This window comes from Drosophila rhopaloa, unplaced genomic scaffold (assembly GCF_018152115.1).
Source record: "Drosophila rhopaloa isolate 14029-0021.01 unplaced genomic scaffold, ASM1815211v1 contig_178, whole genome shotgun sequence".
In the NCBI taxonomy this organism is placed as follows: Eukaryota; Metazoa; Arthropoda; class Insecta; order Diptera; family Drosophilidae; genus Drosophila; species Drosophila rhopaloa.
The window spans coordinates 2,035,378-2,051,606 of NW_025335059.1; the positions used below are offsets into that span (position 1 = coordinate 2,035,378).

General features: G+C 42.5%; 8 protein-coding genes across 8 annotated transcripts; 5 read left to right on the forward strand and 3 right to left on the reverse strand.

Annotated features, from left to right (window-relative positions):
• Positions 1 to 2,434: 2,434 nt before the first annotated feature.
• LOC108047536 (chymotrypsin-2) lies at positions 2,435 to 3,239 on the reverse strand. The gene has a single exon (XM_017127749.2). The coding sequence runs from the start codon at positions 3,236 to 3,238 to the stop codon at positions 2,435 to 2,437; it is 804 nt and encodes a 267-aa protein (XP_016983238.1). The 5' UTR covers position 3,239.
• A 202-nt stretch (positions 3,240 to 3,441) lies between these two features.
• LOC108047567 (chymotrypsin-2) lies at positions 3,442 to 4,737 on the forward strand. The gene is made up of 2 exons (XM_017127804.2): positions 3,442 to 4,171; positions 4,532 to 4,737. The coding sequence occupies exons 1-2, from the start codon at positions 3,446 to 3,448 to the stop codon at positions 4,625 to 4,627; spliced, it is 822 nt and encodes a 273-aa protein (XP_016983293.2). The 5' UTR covers positions 3,442 to 3,445; the 3' UTR covers positions 4,628 to 4,737.
• Positions 4,738 to 4,750: 13 nt separating this feature from the next.
• LOC108047568 (chymotrypsin-1) lies at positions 4,751 to 5,682 on the forward strand. Its single transcript, XM_017127805.2, has one exon. It carries the CDS (start codon positions 4,780 to 4,782, stop codon positions 5,578 to 5,580), a length of 801 nt encoding a protein of 266 aa, XP_016983294.2. The 5' UTR covers positions 4,751 to 4,779; the 3' UTR covers positions 5,581 to 5,682.
• Positions 5,683 to 5,969: 287 nt separating this feature from the next.
• LOC108047565 (chymotrypsin-2) lies at positions 5,970 to 7,027 on the reverse strand. Its single transcript, XM_017127803.2, has one exon. It carries the CDS (start codon positions 7,010 to 7,012, stop codon positions 6,134 to 6,136), a length of 879 nt encoding a protein of 292 aa, XP_016983292.1. The 5' UTR covers positions 7,013 to 7,027; the 3' UTR covers positions 5,970 to 6,133.
• Positions 7,028 to 9,070: 2,043 nt separating this feature from the next.
• On the reverse strand, positions 9,071 to 10,047 carry LOC108047544 (chymotrypsin-1). The gene is made up of 2 exons (XM_017127756.2): positions 9,278 to 10,047; positions 9,071 to 9,215 (listed from the first exon to the last, which is right to left on the reverse strand). Exons 1-2 carry the CDS (start codon positions 10,003 to 10,005, stop codon positions 9,143 to 9,145), a joined length of 801 nt encoding a protein of 266 aa, XP_016983245.2. The 5' UTR covers positions 10,006 to 10,047; the 3' UTR covers positions 9,071 to 9,142.
• A 444-nt stretch (positions 10,048 to 10,491) lies between these two features.
• Positions 10,492 to 11,552, forward strand: LOC108047540 (chymotrypsin-2). The gene is made up of 2 exons (XM_017127753.2): positions 10,492 to 11,313; positions 11,382 to 11,552. The coding sequence occupies exons 1-2, from the start codon at positions 10,528 to 10,530 to the stop codon at positions 11,451 to 11,453; spliced, it is 858 nt and encodes a 285-aa protein (XP_016983242.1). The 5' UTR covers positions 10,492 to 10,527; the 3' UTR covers positions 11,454 to 11,552.
• Positions 11,553 to 12,405: 853 nt separating this feature from the next.
• Positions 12,406 to 14,019, forward strand: LOC108047539 (chymotrypsin-2). The gene is made up of 2 exons (XM_017127752.1): positions 12,406 to 12,611; positions 13,198 to 14,019. Exons 1-2 carry the CDS (start codon positions 12,412 to 12,414, stop codon positions 13,823 to 13,825), a joined length of 828 nt encoding a protein of 275 aa, XP_016983241.1. The 5' UTR covers positions 12,406 to 12,411; the 3' UTR covers positions 13,826 to 14,019.
• Positions 14,020 to 14,801: 782 nt separating this feature from the next.
• On the forward strand, positions 14,802 to 15,865 carry LOC108047537 (chymotrypsin-1). Its single transcript, XM_017127750.2, has one exon. It carries the CDS (start codon positions 14,872 to 14,874, stop codon positions 15,688 to 15,690), a length of 819 nt encoding a protein of 272 aa, XP_016983239.1. The 5' UTR covers positions 14,802 to 14,871; the 3' UTR covers positions 15,691 to 15,865.
• The last annotated feature ends 364 nt before the right edge of the window (positions 15,866 to 16,229 follow it).

Here is a 16,229-nt window from a genome sequence, read left to right on the forward strand (position 1 = left end):
CCAGTCTTAAAATTTTTAACTGCATGCTGTACTGCTGAATTTTTGTAGTACACCAGATTTTCGAATCATAAATATTTAAGAAAAACCCATGAACACAAGTGATTATAAGTATTTCCGTTTTTATCATATTTTTTATGCTTGGCAGTATCGTGAGCAATAAAAACAAAACTTAAAAACAATGATGAGAATGTATAAGTTTGTTATTTGTGATTAAAGTTAAATACGTAAAATTTTGAGGAACTGGATAAAGCAAGAAGAATCTATCCATTTATCTACCTCCTTTGATAACTTTTCAATTCTCTCTAACGTCTTACTAACCAATTATCCTATTCATATTCATATTCATTTTGACGTTGCTTGTGACGCGTAGCGCGCGTACTTTTAAATAAATTTTAATTGTATTGGTTATCATTATTCATTGGTTTTGAATTCAATCAACAGCTGCTGCGGCTGGTAATTTTTTTATGTTGCGCATACGCCCCGTTGCCAACAAGTAATTTCACGGGCCAACGCTTTGTTTTGCTTTCCTAGTTCTGCCTCGCTACTTAGATATTTTTCTTCGAATACAAATTGAATATAATTAACAATAGCACAGCGGGATCCAAAGATAAATCAACAAAATATTGATGGATAAAGTTTGCAGAGGTTCGATGTTTTTTTTATTTAGTTACTTTAAATTAACATCTGTCTTTTAATTTTGCATAGAAAATATAAATAAATATTTGAAAGAGTAATGAGACTATTAGCTTTGAAAATAAAACATATGCCCAACTGTTTTATTGTAGCAATTTGTTTAAGAGTTTAAATTAAACAAAATTAAACATATAAAATTGGCAAAAATGTATTAACATTTTATCAGTCTGTATTGAAATCTGCAGAGATGAGGTTCCTAACGATCATTGCACTACTGTGTGCCCTCGCATGTTGTGCCTATTCCCAAGACGAAACAACTTACCCTTCGTATCCTTACCCAGCTTACCCGGCGGATACTACTACAAATGCACCCACTACTGTGTTGCCGCCATGTGATGACAAAATACAAGGACCGTGCGGCAATCACTTGAAGGGAGCCCAGAAAGTGTACTTCTTCTATTAAAATCTTTAAAAATCTGTCAACCCTCTAAAATAAATCATTTGGAAAAGCTAGTTGCTTAATGCCCTCAGGTATGCCCCAAAAGTTCCGCAGGTGCGCCCGAGCGTGCGATCGAGGCTAAATAAAGATCAGAGGCGGGATTAACATCTGGCGCCCGACAGATAAATGCACTTTACGTTCTCACAGCTAAACATTAATGGCTCTTTTGCTGGGATCCAGCAAAGAGGCCTTTCATCGGCGGAATATATCACAAAATGGCAACGCCTTGTACGCAATATTTCAACCAGAAATTCACATAACATGAAATATTCGGAATCTATTATATTTGTGCATATATTTATTTAAAATGTGTAGTTGGCCGTATACTTTTGGACGTATTATTCATCACTCTTTGTAGATATGTCGTAGATATTTCAACGCGCATTTGCCTTTATTGGACACATTATTTCACATACTTTGGCATTTTCACTTGTTTTCCTACAGTTGAACCCTCGATTATGCACAAGTTGCGAAATTTCACTTGCTATATATTCGTATATATATAGAAATATGAGCGACACACGCGCCTACATATAGTCTACGGATTGCGTATACGCCGCGTATTCCAAAGAAAATTCGAGATCCGCACCGCACACGTCCAAGTCAATGCAGCAACTGAAAAACTTTTCGAAAATGCCAAGACACAACCCACAACTGAGTGTTTTTTCGTATTTTTTTTGTTATTTTTCGTAGCTGAATGGCGAGCGCCGAAAGAAATATTTTCAGAATTTCCATGCGCCGTGAGCGATATCTGTCTAAATTTTTCTCACAACTGAAAACATGACTAAGACCACGGCTGTCTGGGTCTACCTATCTGCTTCCAATTAGAGCATCGCGACACGTGTGGCCAGTGCGACACTTCCCTGTATCTGACATAAATTAGAAATCAGAAAGCGGCGGAGGATGAATCAGTCGGACATTCCGACTGTCTGTCTGCACAGCCTCTTGGTCCGCTGCCAAGAATTTCCTTCGCCTCCTGGAGCATTCACATTATTCGCAGTCAATATTCACTTAAAAAACAGCAAATAATCATACGAAAAAAACTGAAGAAAGTAATGGGGAAGGATTTTTCGTAGTTTTCCTAACTAAAGATTAAACATTTAGAAAAAGTACGCATAAAACGGTGTTCTTTTCCTAGAAATTGTTGACAGCCCCATTTTTAGACAAATGTGTGACAATCAGTTTAGATTAACGAAAGAAACATCTAATTTATAATTTTCGACCTATGCTGCCTACAAACTTGGTCTTACAAGAGAATAGCTTATTTTTGTATTTATCTTTAAAGTGTTTAAAATTATTTATTTAGCCAATTATTGTCTGCTGATTGACCTGCGCACACTTGCCATTGCCACTCATTGTTTGTCGCATCCAGTCGCGGTAGTACATGATGTCCATAAATAGATCCGGCACGCCCTGAGCACAAGGTACGAAAAAGTTGAGTATGCCCATCAGAGTGCCCTGGTAGACCAATGGCCCACCAGAGTCGCCGTGGCAGGCTCCAATGTTGGCCTGCCGATAGGCACAGATGTGGCAGGGACCCAGTTCCAGATCCTCGTAGGCGGAGAGCAGGGATTTGCAGACCTGGCTGCTGAGATGTTGCTGCTGGACGCGCTGCAATTGGGATGGTAAACTTCCCGCCGCCGACTGGGATCCCCATCCGGTGAAGACCAGCTCCGAAGTTCCTTGAGGTAGAGATGATGTCGGAAGCAACACAGCCTGTGTTAAAGCATCAAAGCTAATACTCTCGTTCAATTGCAGCAGGCCAATGTCATTGTGGTACTTGGGACTGTCGTAATTGCAGTGCAGGTATATAGCTTCCGGGTAATAAAGAGCTCCCGGTTGCGCATAGCGAACTGTTCCAGTGGCCACTTGCAGTCGACTGGCTGGGTAACCCTTGACACAATGACCCGCCGTCAGTACCCAGCGATCCGAGATGATGGCGCCACCACACAGGTGACTGCCCAAAAGCGTTTGCAGCGACACCTGATACGGAGCATCTCCCTCGGCGGCATTCTGGCCACCCACAATAAAGTGCTCCACTGCCAGGAGTTCTCCAAGGAGTAAACTAATAAGGAAGAGGTGAAGTAGTAACCGTGCAAACGCCATGGCTGAAATGCAATCGCAGACTGAACTAGTTTGGTTTTACCCTCTGCGATTTTGATTGAGTAATCGTAAAGCAAAAATGGCCAACCAAAGGTTCACCCAATCGGGCCATAAATTAATTTGTTTTATCGGATTCCGATAAATGGTCAAAAAAGCCAGTCCCTGGCAATAAGTTGCAAAATTCATTAGCTGACCAGGCCCAGAACCAAGATGTTGGCAGTGGTTTTGCTTATTTTATTAGGACTCGGAGGATTCTCCGCCACCACAGCTATACGAATCAAAGGAAACTCCAGCGAAGGAGGAATTTTCAGGGATCAGCGGATCATTGGAGGTCAGGCTGCTGATGAGGGCTTTGCCCCATATCAAATATCCCTGCAGGGCATCTCCGGTGCTCATTCCTGTGGTGGAGCTATAATTTCCGAGCGATGGGTACTCACAGCCGCTCACTGCGTAGTCAATGCCAATATCCAATGGCTGGTGGTCGTCACAGGTACCAATCAGTATAACCGACCGGGAGGTAGGTATTTCCTAGAAGCCATCCACATCCACTGCAACCATGATAATCCTGCAATGCACAATGACATCGCGCTGCTGCACTTGATTGAGCCGATTGTGTGGGATGAACGCACCCAACCGATTCCACTGGCCCTGGTTCCCATGCAGCCGGGTGACGAGGTGATCCTTACTGGCTGGGGATCCACGGTCCTCTGGGGCAGCAGTCCCATCGATCTCCAGGTTCTCTATCTCCAGTACGTTCCGCATCGGGAGTGCAAGGCCTTGTTGAGCGACGATGAGGACTGCGATGTGGGCCACATCTGCACCTTTTCGAGACTGGGAGAGGGTGCCTGCCATGGAGACTCCGGCGGACCCCTTATCAGCAATGGTTACCTCGTCGGACTGGTCAACTGGGGATGGCCCTGTGCCACTGGACTTCCGGTGAGTGATAAGACAGCTCTGGCCATTTATACGATCTATTGTACAACTCGATAGCTATTACTCAGTTTGAATTTAAAAAACATTTCTGGTTTAAGTATTCCGCATTTTCAGTAGTTTACTCATTAAAAACCTTTTTCTTAGTAGTAAACTCATTTGAAATAATCAATATTGCTGCGTAAGAACTTTTCAAATATACCACCTAATTCCACAGTCAAAATATTATTTGAATATCTTCTGAAAGTTATATAGATGGTTGTTATATAACACAGCGTTAACAATTGAGTTAAAAAAGAGTTGAGAAAAAAGAAGACAAAAAAATATTATTTTAAACCCAAAGTCTAAAAATCGCAATCATTCCAGGACGTCCATGCCAGTATCTTTTACTATCGGGATTGGATACGAAAGGTCATGAGTGGGAATACGAAATGTACTGGCTTTGGCTCTTACCTGGCCTAAAGGTCCCATACTGTAAGGCTATCGATGCCCATAAAGTATACCAGTTTATAAGGCCTCGATAAAATAGCCCTCGATAAGAAATGGCTAATTAATAAAGTTTTGATAGCGATGAAAGTGACTTTTAGTGTTCAGTACGTGACCAAACCTTCGAGATGCAGCTGCTCTGCCTAAGTATTGTGATCCTCCTGCTGGTACATCCCCCGAATCCTTGCCAGGCGAAGCGCGTAGTGGGACCCTATTCCACGGTTCCATCGGGTAGGATTAAGGGCGGTGTGGAAGCGGAGATCGGATTTGCCCCATACCAGGTTTCCCTGCAACCCATTGTGGGTTCCCATAACTGCGGCGGTGCCATATTGAACGAGCAGTGGATCATAACCGCCGGTCACTGTGTGGAAAACTATATTCCTGCGCTGGTCAACGTGATCACGGGCACCAATAAATGGGCAGAGCCGGGTGGCATATACTACACGGCAGAGATCCACATGCACTGTATGTACGACCAGCCCTATATGCATAACGACATCGCCCTGGTGAAGCTCACCCAGAACATCACCTTCAACGAGCTGACCCAACCCATCGATTTGCCTATTAGACCCGTGCATCCCGGTGACGAGATCGTCCTTACGGGTTGGGGTGCCCACGAGGCCTACGGTGGCTCCGTGGAGGACCTGTACAAGTTGACCCTGGGATTTGTATCCTTTGAGGAGTGCTACAGGATCTTCAACCAGACCAGCAGCATGGGCGTGGGCCACATCTGCACTTTTTCGCGGGAGGGGGAGGGCTCCTGTCACGGCGATTCCGGCGGTCCGCTGGTCAGCGATGGCCGCCTGGTGGGCGTGGTCAACTGGGGACGACCTTGCGGGCTTGGATTTCCCGATGTACACGCCAATGTGTACTACTACCTGGACTGGATTCGCAGCAAAATCAGCGGCAACGACAGATGCTACTACTAAAAGTACTTACCAAGTTGGAAAAGCTAATTGACTTAATGTTTAAAAAACTGTATGCTTAAACGAGAGGAAAATAAAGAAAATCCTATGGGTATTCAAAAATAATTCTCTTTTTACTTTTTATATTAAAAGTATTATATAAAAGGCAGCGCTTAAACCAAGGTCAATAAACAAGAAAGTTAAATTTTAACTTAATCGTTTTATAGTGAAAATTTGTTGTATAATTATTACAACAGATTAGATAACAAGTTTTAGTAGGTATTAAGTAATTTAAGCTTCTTGAAACCAAAAAAAGAAGTTATTGATCCTTGAGGTTAGTTATTAAGAGGTTTTTAAAGAGTTTTCTAAAAAAAACTAAGTATCTATTTATTTTAATGCATTTTAGGAACAGGTTTTAAAAATTATTTAGTTCACCTTTATTTGGACAATAACTTGTACATTGTTATTGAGAAATTAGTTAAGTTATCACCTTACCTAGGCATTTTTAATTGGTAGAACACATGGTATTGTTGTCGTGACCTAGCAACTTACTCGATGCAAAGTATTCCTTTTTTGATCACAGGCTGGGATAGTTGCTGGCGTAGCAGTAACAGATGCTGCAGGGCCCCGATATCATACTCCTGATCCATTCCAGGTAATAGTACACATAGGCGTGGCTGTCCGGGACACCAATGGCGCAGGGGTGGCCCCAATTGACCAGACCGTAGAGCACTCCATTGTAGGTCAGCGGACCGCCGGAGTCGCCGTGACAAGCTCCCTGTCCTCCGATCGTCAAAGTGCAGATATGGCAAGGCCCGTTAAACGGATCGTTGTTCAATATCCCCTGGCACGTCGGGTAGTCCACATGCGTAAGATACGCCTTCTGCAGGACATCGGGGGTTTCGCCCCAGAGTTCCGTGGAACCCCAGCCCGTGAGGAGCAGTTGCGTCCCATTGGCCAGTGGGGCAGTGGGCAGCTCAGCCGGCTGAGTGTACTCATCGAACTTAATCGTATCGTTCAGACGGATCAAGGCAATATCGTTGTGGTACGACGGACTATTGTAGTTGCAGTGTATCCAGTGCTCCTCCACGAAATAAGTGGCACCCGGCACGGCATATCGCACAGTTCCTGTGATCACTCGCAGGTACGTGGGATTATAACCATAGACGCAGTGGGCCGCCGTCACGACATGGCGTTCGTCGATGATGGCTCCGCCGCAAATGTGACCGCCGTACATGCCCTGCAGCGATATTTGGTACTTGGCCTCGCCCAACTCCGCATCCTCGCCATCGATCACACGGTTCTGGAAGTTAGATCCTGCTCCTCTCGCCTTTGAAAACCACTCCAGCTGCTGGTCACTGAGCTGCGCCAGGCGAATGGCTGTGGTGGGATTATAGCCACTCCAGGCCAGTAGGATCACAAGGATGGTGGTCGCAAATGAAGGCCCTCGAACCATTTTCGTGGGTGCCTAAGTCTCAACGTGAGAAATAAACCTGCATGTGGGTCGTGATTTTCCTTTTATACTCGGACAAATCGGCGTTATATCGTAAGCCTTAAGGCTATATCGTAAATCGGAATCGATGTTTCAGCGAGTTATATCTATGCCATAAAGTCTGGTATCGTTAAAGATATAGACGGACACTGATTATGATTTTGTGACAGGGCAATCAATGTCAGCAGCGCCAGCATGGGATATGGCAATGGCAATGGTGGTCATTTTCTGGACATTGAAATTATTAAAGGCTAAGGCTGTCACTCTTTCGATACTTATTTTTTTACATTTTTATACCCTTGCAGAGGGTATTATAATTTCAGTCAAAAGTTTGCAACGCAGTGAAGGAGACATTTCCGACCCTATAAAGTATATATATTCTTGATCAGCATCACCAGAAGAGTCGATCTAGCCATGTCCGTCTGTCCGTCCGTCTGTCCGTCTGTCCGCCCGTTTCTACGCAAACTAGTCACTCAGTTTTAAAGCTATCTGCTTGAAACTTTCCCAAAAGTTGTCTTTCTATTGCAGGTAGTATATAAGTCGGAACGAGCCGGATCGGGCCACTATATCTATAGCTGCCATATAACTGATTGATCGGAAATGCCTAGCTTTGGTGTTTGTAAGTTAGGAAGTTGGGATTTTTATGGGTTTTATTTTTGGCCAATCAATTACCAATTTCTAGGATCGGCCGACTATATCTTATAGCTGCCATATAACTGAACGATTGGAAATGACATAACTTTGGTGTTTTTAAGTTAGGGTTGGGACATTTTATGGTATTAAGAATACATCATATGAATAATTTTGGACAATATAATTTATAAAATATTCTGCAAGGGTATATCAACTTCGGCTCCGCCCGAAGTTAGCTTTCCTTTCTTGTTTTACATAAAATACGTTTTCGAAAATCCAAAAATGTATCTCTTCAACCATATGAACCCCTAAAAAAATGTACCTATGAACGTATGTGCATTTTTCACAATTATTTACCCCAGGGGCTATTAAGCATTTTGCCTTAATATCATTAACATTTTACAAAGTTCTTAAAAAATGATGGTTTCTGTGTCCTATCTAATATATGATTGCACATATTTTTTAGAAATATATATAAGGTATGGTCTGCATCCAAGATCCACGGTCGAAATAGTGAAAGTTGACTGCACCCTAAAAATAGTGGCTAAAAAACACTACGAATTTTTTTTTATGCTGACATTTACATTAATTGTGTCCTATTTTTGCACAATTTGGAAGATATCAAATTTTCGATACAGTGTATTCGTTGTTTACTCATATTTCATTTCGGCATGCCATACAGGTTTATAAGTCCTGAAGGCGGATCCCGACAATCGGAAAATACACTTTCGTCCTTCAAAACGAATTCGAATTTGTGTAGTTGAAAAAAAAAGCATTATTGAATACTGTAATTCAAGGTGCGTACCATTCATGTTAATTATTTCTTTACAAAGAGAATTTATTTAAAACAGTAGTTTTGGACAAGGTGAATCTTTCATAGATTCCCGTAATGCTTGTAAATAAACCGCACCACAGTTAATTATACGTAATAAATTATAATAATTATTTACTACGTGCGAACAAAATAGGTGTATTTGTTAAAACGATCTAATAAAAATGTAATTTACAAAACTATATTTAGAAATAATTTTTTTTTATTAGATTATGTTTATAAATATTTCCAATAAGCCAAAAACACATTGATTTAAAATTCTTGTCTGATATATTTTTAAATACTCAGGTATTGAACGTTGGCTTCTGATTTTTCGATAAATTAATATGATAAATTAAATAAATGTTAGTTTTAGATTTTAGAAAGGAGTAAATCTAGTCATAAAGCCGCAAATACTAAACTAAGTTAAAACAATTGTCTAAGGTATTTCCCGTTTAAAATTGGACAGCCCTAGCAAGCATGATGTCATAATGTGTTAGCAAACAGACCCATAAAAGCATTGATAGCCATCTAAAAGCAGCTAATGACCACATGAGTAAGGGGATATGTTATCAGCGTTGTTTTGATCAATAAATATATTTCACATATTCATGACAATATACATCATGGCACCATTCCTTTGACCTCATTTAGGTAACACGATTTTTGCATCCTGTGCGAGTCCTTCGGATCCAATCCTGGTAGTAAACTGTGTTGGCATACCTGGAGGTGAAAGATAATGGATAATATAGAGTCAGGGATAAGCTACCAAAGATTGGTCTTACATATCTGGCATGCCAACGCCGCAGGCTCGTCCCCAGTTGACCAGGCCCACCACTTTGCCCTCCCACATCAGGGGACCTCCAGAGTCCCCGGAGCAGGCTCCCTCGCCATCCCGCGTGAATGTGCAGATGTGACCAATGTCGATGCCGTTGTGGTAGTCCCATCGCTCCCGGCACTCCTCGTGATCGATTATGGTCAGATTGATGGTCTGCAAATGCTGCACCGTGGGAAAACTACTTTCCGGAGCACCCCAACCCGTCAAAGTAACCACGGATCCCGCCGGCGGTTGATCGCTGCTCAGCTCAACGATTTGGGTGCGATCATTGAAGATAATCGACTCGTTGACATGAATCAAGGCTATGTCATTGTTGTAGACATACGGAACATCGTACAAACAATGGACCAGGGCCTCATCCGGAAAAAGGGTCTGACCCGGATCCAGGCGATCATTTGTGCCCACTATAATCCGCAGATCCTCGATGCTAAAGTCCAGTGCACAATGGCCGGCCGTTAGGATCCACTCTTTATCGAGAATGACTCCGCTGCAGATGTGTGTTTTCCAGGTGGTCTGAATGGATACCTGATAAGGGGCCACCCCGTCTTCCGCCTCCTGGCCACCCACAATTCGATTGTCCGAAACTTTACGATCCAAACGCTTGGCGCCCGTGACGTCAATGGAAGTGCCCAAAAGCAGGAGAGACACCCAAATCATAGACAAACGGACAGCCATCACAAAGTCTCCGGAGACGAGGGACAGTGCCGGATAGCGCGAATTAATGACCAGCAATGGAAAATTGTATGACCAAACTGGGCGTTTTTATATGGATTCCATATAAACCCATTTTATCGCACCCCGGGGCTTTGCCCACGATGGTTATTTTCCCGTCGATCTAAGTGACCACTGGTCGCCAATCTTTATGGCTCAAAATGGTTAGGTATCTTTACGGCTTTAAGGATAAAACCCAATCGGTAAAGGCGGAACGTCCAATTGAAAGCGGACCCATAAACCGATGGACTTGTGTGACACGGCAAATCTCGGCGCTCTATAAATGCACCGATCCAACTTGCTGGTCAGCTCATAATGCCCATGGCCGCAAGGCAAAATGAATGCCACTTATCGCCCCCGTCCAGACCCATAAACTCCCTATTATCCAAGGAACTGGTCGATAAGATCCGCCAAATGAAGTGTAATTTTAAGGTGGTGCGTTCGAGGGGTTTTAGTTTCGATTGTACCGTGCATATACCATATACCATGAGAACTGGGTGGAACTTTACGGGCCTGCTCGCCCTGGTCAGCCTTCTGGCTCTACAGGAGCCCACGGAAGCGATGAGGATGCGCGGGGAGTCGCTTCCGGGCGTGGCCAATGTGAATAGGCATCGCTCCAGCGAAGAGGTGGCTGGTCCACAAGGTCGGGTGGCGGGAGGATCCACCGCCACCGAGGGAAGTTGGCCCTGGATTGTGAGCATCCAGAATGTCTACTCGTATCATGTCTGCGGCGGCGTTATCATTGATAAACGATATGTGGTCACTGCTGCCAGTTGCGTGGCGGGATTGAGAGCCCGTAACCTGCTGGTGGTCACCGGAACCTCGGATTGGTGGGACCTGTATGCCCTGTACTACACTGTCTCCCAGATCCATGTGCACTGCAACTTTGACAAGCCGCTGTATCACAACGATATAGCCCTGCTGTATCTATCGGAAGACATCGTGTTCGATGATGTGACCAAGAATATAACTTTGGCGGATATCGATGAGTTGCAGGTGGGCGACAAGCTGACCTTTGCGGGGTGGGGCAGTACGGAGGCCCAGGGCACCTTTGGTCGCTATCTGCAGGAGTCCTCCGGCACCTATCTTCCGCTGGACGAGTGCCGCAATATTTTGGAGAACGACGACGATGTGGATCTGGGCCATGTCTGCGTCCAAATGGAAGCGGGCAAGGGCGCCTGTCACGGCGACACCGGCGGTCCGCTCATCGACGAGCAACAGCGCCTGGTGGGCATCGGCAATTGGGGCGTGCCCTGTGGACGTGGCTATCCGGTGAGTATACCACCCATATCAGAAAGTAATACCACATTCATGTATTTATAACCCCATATTTTTAATAGGATATGTATGCCCGGGCCGCCTTCTACAACGATTGGATTCGCACCACCATGAACGGGTGTAAGATCGCCTAGTCATTGGCCACCTCCTATCTGTGCACTGAGGAAAATTTGATTTATTCGATTGACAATGTATTTCTTTATATGATTAAATATGATTTACTCAATTGGCAATGGAATTATTAATTTAATTTGGAAAAGCTCAATTAAATATTCATTTCTGGAGTGTTGAATTATTATGGAGGGTATGTCATACTACCTTGAAATTAAGATACGAGTACAGTTCACTTTTTCCAAAGGCGGACAATTAATAATGTAAGCCAAAAAGTATAAGTATTTGATTTATTTATTTTAAAATGTTATTATACATGATAGGTTGATTTTAAAAAGTTATTTTGTGGGTGATATGATATAAACCAGACTTAGTAACCAGGAAAGCTATGCTCGTGAATTAAACACCTTTAAACTTGATATGCCCACTGGGGCTAAAGAATATTGAACATTGAAATTAATTTATTAGTTTTTATATTAAGTTTTTATATTTAAAAAACTGGTTTTACCATTTATCCCTGAAGAAAGGTTTAGTTATCTTTGATAACTAAGTTGGGCTTACTTGAACAGGAGGATAACTATTAGGAAAAGTTTGATGGTATCAAAAAAAAAGACATAAAGGAACCATATAGTCGAGCGCATACCCTTAATCAGCTATATTTTAAGATAAAAATCATTCTACGAAAAAAGGTTGAAAATTACAATCCATCGCGACAGACTTCATAAATGTTGTTATTCGATTTTTTCCTACGTGTAGACATGTTTGTGTTGGTGATTTAATAAAGGCTATGGGATTTTTATGAGGGGAGAGTTCTTGGTTTTTGCTCAGGCTGACCATGATTTAGATTGCACAACCTTTATGGCAGCTCATTAATATCACGCCAGCTATCTAATATCGTATACTGAATATCGTATATCGGAGGTTAGTTGCTTTCCAGCTGCACTCCTTTGCAATTAGTCCAACTTCAGCTGCTCGTCCAAGATGTCTTGCCAAATCAGAGCTGTTTCTCTGCTCGTTCTCGTCCTGCTGGCGATATCCTACTCGGAGGCAAGTCTTCGTCATCGCTCTGTTACCTCTGATACTCCCACTGCCGCGAATAAGTTCAGCTCCCGAATTATTGGAGGACAAGTGTCAGATGTCCTAGCGGCGCCCTATCTAGTTTCCGTCCAAAATGCACTTGGGTATGGAATTTAACTTTATTAAACCAAAAACAGTTATAGTCAGCATTCTCAGATAGTTTTGTGACAAAAAAAATTCATTTTTTTTTTAATTTCTTGGAAAGAAAATTAAAAAAACTGTGTTAGTTTGTTTAGCATTTTTCCAATATCTTTTTATCTTAGGAAATATTTTTTTAAAATTTCAATTTAAATGTGGTTTTACATACTTATATAAAAAAAAAACCTTTAAAATAGGAGTTTTATTAAAATTCTTTCACTCGTAATAAGAAATATAGGTACGATAAATCGTTTGTCTTAGAGAGACTCTGTTTTCAATTTTGGGGACCTTTAAAAAAACAAGTGCTTATTTAAAAATATTTAGCTTATTTAAAATTGAATAAAACATTTAAACACTCGGTCGAACATAAACTACGATTTCAAATTTAAAAAAACATGTAAATGTTTTTGTTTGTCATTTTAAAAGCAGTGTAGATTTTGTCTTCGGATATTTTCAGTATTCATAATATATTTTTTATATTTCTTGATATTATTTTAAAATATGTCTTAATCTGTTTCCTATTCCTTCCTACCAAAATGCAACCGTTTTTAGCAACCACTTTTGTGGCGGCGTCATGATCCACGATCAGTGGGTGGTCACCGCGGCAAGTTGCTTGGCAGGATTGCGAAAGAACAATGTGAGGGTGGTGACCACCACCTATAACGACTGGGGAGCAGAGGGCTGGTGGTATGCCGTGGAGGAGATCGTGCTGCACTGCAACTTCGACCAGCCGATGTATCACAACGACATCGCCCTGATCAAGACCCAAACTTTGTTCGCCTGGGATGAAGTGACGCAGAATATCACCATTGCTCCGTTGGAGGATTTGACGGAGGGTGAGACACTGACCATGTACGGATGGGGCAGCACGGAAATTGGAGGTGATTTCGCCTGGGAGCTGCACCAGCTGGACTTGACCTACGTGACACCGGCGAAGTGCAATGCCACGTATGGCGGCACCGCAGATCTCGATCTGGGTCACCTTTGCGCCGTGGGAAAGGTGGGAGCCGGAGCCTGTCATGGCGATGCCGGAGGACCCCTAGTCGACAGTCGAGGTCGCCTGGTGGGCATTGGCAATTGGGGCGTGCCCTGCGCCTACGGATTCCCCGATGTCTTCGCTCGCATTAGCTTCTACTACAGTTGGATTATATCCACTATCAATGGTTGCGCTATTAAATAATAAAGTGGTGTGAACTTTGTGGTCCGACTTTCTGAATCAGTTGTGGTGACATACACATTCCAAGGAACCTTATCCATATTTTTTTGTTAAATGTTCACGAAGAGAAACCCTTTTGGTCAAAGTCAAAAACTTTTAATTCAGATGGATTTAGTCCAAAGTCTCAAATTTTTAATCAATAAAATAGTGAACAATTAGTGGCTCATCTTTATGTGTCAGATTTAAATTATGTCAAAGTCCAAAATCCACTACATAAACATCAAATTAAATATTGATTAATTGGAAATCTTGATAATCCCCAGACCAGACGTCTGAACGTTGTTGTAATTGTGAGTGATAAGTGAGTTATTCCAATTTCATTGAAGCCATAAAATTAGCTGGTTTTTCTAAAACAAAACAATACCCTTAAATAAGAGTTGTGTATTTTCCTTGTTTTACAACCGCATATCTAAACAAAAATATAATTGTGGTCTTAGTGCGCTGTTTATTAAATAATTTTTAATAAGACTTTAATTCTTTTTGCGGTTGTCTTATCTATAGAGTTAAGTATTTCTATTTAAGTTGTTTACCCTAAGGGTATGCCAACTTCTGTACCTTTAAGGGGCCTTCAATCATTTCGCAATTATTCCATCGGAGTAAACTTCCATTCGATTACGGCCCTATCACGGAAAGTCGTCTGAAGATCTCCCTAGTACAAACCGAGCTACGAACAAAGTCCGCCACCATTGCGTATGAGTAATCTTACTAATGTCGTGTGCTAGTTGTCTGTCACTCACAGGCCAAATGACTGTAGAATTCCCCCCTATCAGGTACTATATATTGGCTATGGTAATGTCATTATCAAAGCTTCCCCGAACTGAGCCGCTTATCGACAAACATATTCAAAAGAAACTCTGGGCATGATAAGGAGAAATTTCACACACCACGGGACTATAAAAGCGAAACCAGTGCCGAAAAATGGACAAACCATTTATGGAAGTTGAAGACAACGCAACACTGAAAAAAATATTTTTTAATTTAATTTAAAAAAAAAGGATACCTATACCAACATGAAGTGGCTAGTACTGATTAGTGTTTTGGTGATCCTGTCGCAGTGTTCGGCGAAAAACATTAAAATCCAGCGTCGTCCACAGTTAAATCACCACTTGGGCCAAGTTAAGCCCGAGACCCGAGTGGTCGGAGGCACCGACTCCCCCACTGGATTTGCTCCATACCAGGTGTCCATCATGAACACATTTGGTGAGCACGTTTGCGGTGGCAGTATCATTGCTCCAGAGTGGATCCTCACTGCCGCCCATTGCCTGGAGTGGCCCACCCAGTATCTGAAGATTGTCACCGGCACCCGGGACTACACGAAACCCGGAGCAGAGTATCTGGTAGATGGATCTAAGATCCACTGCGGCCATGACAAGCCGGCTTATCACAATGATATTGCATTGATCCACACGGCCAAGCCGATAGTTTACGACGCACTGACTCAACCCATTCAACTGGCCAAGAAGGGTAGTCTGCCCAAGGTGGGGGATAAGCTGACTCTGACTGGATGGGGCAGCACCAAGACCTGGGGAAGGTATTCCACGCAGCTGCAGAAGATCGAACTGAACTACATCGAGCACGACAATTGTGAGAAAAGTGTGCGAAATGCCAACTGGTTGGGCGAAGGACATGTGTGCACTTTCACCCAGGAGGGCGAGGGATCCTGTCACGGCGATTCCGGTGGTCCTTTGGTGGATGCCAACCAAACCCTTGTCGGCGTGGTCAACTGGGGCGAAGCCTGTGCCATTGGCTATCCGGATGTCTTCGGTTCGGTGGCCTACTACCACGACTGGATCGAGCAGATGATGACCGATGCGGGAACCGCCTGTTAACGGTCTAAAAGTCACCCGAGGGGTGCAAATGCCAAAAGCGAACAAAAATAGCAACTGCCATTTTATGACACTTGCGAAATGATCAAATTAGCCCCTAAATTTTATCACTCATATCATAGCCCATAAATTATTTATGAACAAATAAATGAGCAATTGCGCTTCACTTTTAACTTAACTTGCTGTTATGTCTTTCTTTTACTTTAAGAGGACTTCAAAGAGAACTGTAATCTTTAAGAATCTTGAAAAAATCCCCACTTAAAGTTGGCAAGATAATTCCAATAGTCATGATATTTAGTTCGCAGAAATGAGTCAACAAATAAACAAGCGCCAGTTTGAAAGAAGTGGGATATCAAAAAGTATTGATTACTCAATATTAAGATAAGAAGCACTATTATGATTGGTTAAAACAATAACCATACATTACCCAATATTAAGATTCATTACATGAAAAATGTTTGTGGACATATATTTTTTATTTGAGAACCTCTCTGATCCACTTATTTTAATTCCCTTCACGTATTTTAAAACTACTCTTATCA

Bases quoted from the DNA above. Each gene is read 5' to 3' on its own strand.
- LOC108047540 (XM_017127753.2), top strand. From the start codon at position 10,528: ATGAGAACTGGGTGGAACTTTACGGGCCTGCTCGCCCTGGTCAGCCTT. The intron at 11,314-11,381 runs GTGAGTATACCA...TATTTTTAATAG, and splicing joins CCTGTGGACGTGGCTATCCG to GATATGTATGCCCGGGCCGC.
- LOC108047536 (XM_017127749.2), bottom strand. From the start codon at position 3,238: ATGGCGTTTGCACGGTTACTACTTCACCTCTTCCTTATTAGTTTACTC.
- LOC108047565 (XM_017127803.2), bottom strand. From the start codon at position 7,012: ATGGTTCGAGGGCCTTCATTTGCGACCACCATCCTTGTGATCCTACTG.
- LOC108047539 (XM_017127752.1), top strand. From the start codon at position 12,412: ATGTCTTGCCAAATCAGAGCTGTTTCTCTGCTCGTTCTCGTCCTGCTG. The intron at 12,612-13,197 runs GTATGGAATTTA...AACCGTTTTTAG, and splicing joins TCCGTCCAAAATGCACTTGG to CAACCACTTTTGTGGCGGCG.
- LOC108047568 (XM_017127805.2), top strand. From the start codon at position 4,780: ATGCAGCTGCTCTGCCTAAGTATTGTGATCCTCCTGCTGGTACATCCC.
- LOC108047537 (XM_017127750.2), top strand. From the start codon at position 14,872: ATGAAGTGGCTAGTACTGATTAGTGTTTTGGTGATCCTGTCGCAGTGT.
- LOC108047544 (XM_017127756.2), bottom strand. From the start codon at position 10,005: ATGGCTGTCCGTTTGTCTATGATTTGGGTGTCTCTCCTGCTTTTGGGC. The intron at 9,216-9,277 runs GTAAGACCAATC...TTTCACCTCCAG, and splicing joins GGCGTTGGCATGCCAGATAT to GTATGCCAACACAGTTTACT.
- LOC108047567 (XM_017127804.2), top strand. From the start codon at position 3,446: ATGTTGGCAGTGGTTTTGCTTATTTTATTAGGACTCGGAGGATTCTCC. The intron at 4,172-4,531 runs GTGAGTGATAAG...CAATCATTCCAG, and splicing joins CCTGTGCCACTGGACTTCCG to GACGTCCATGCCAGTATCTT.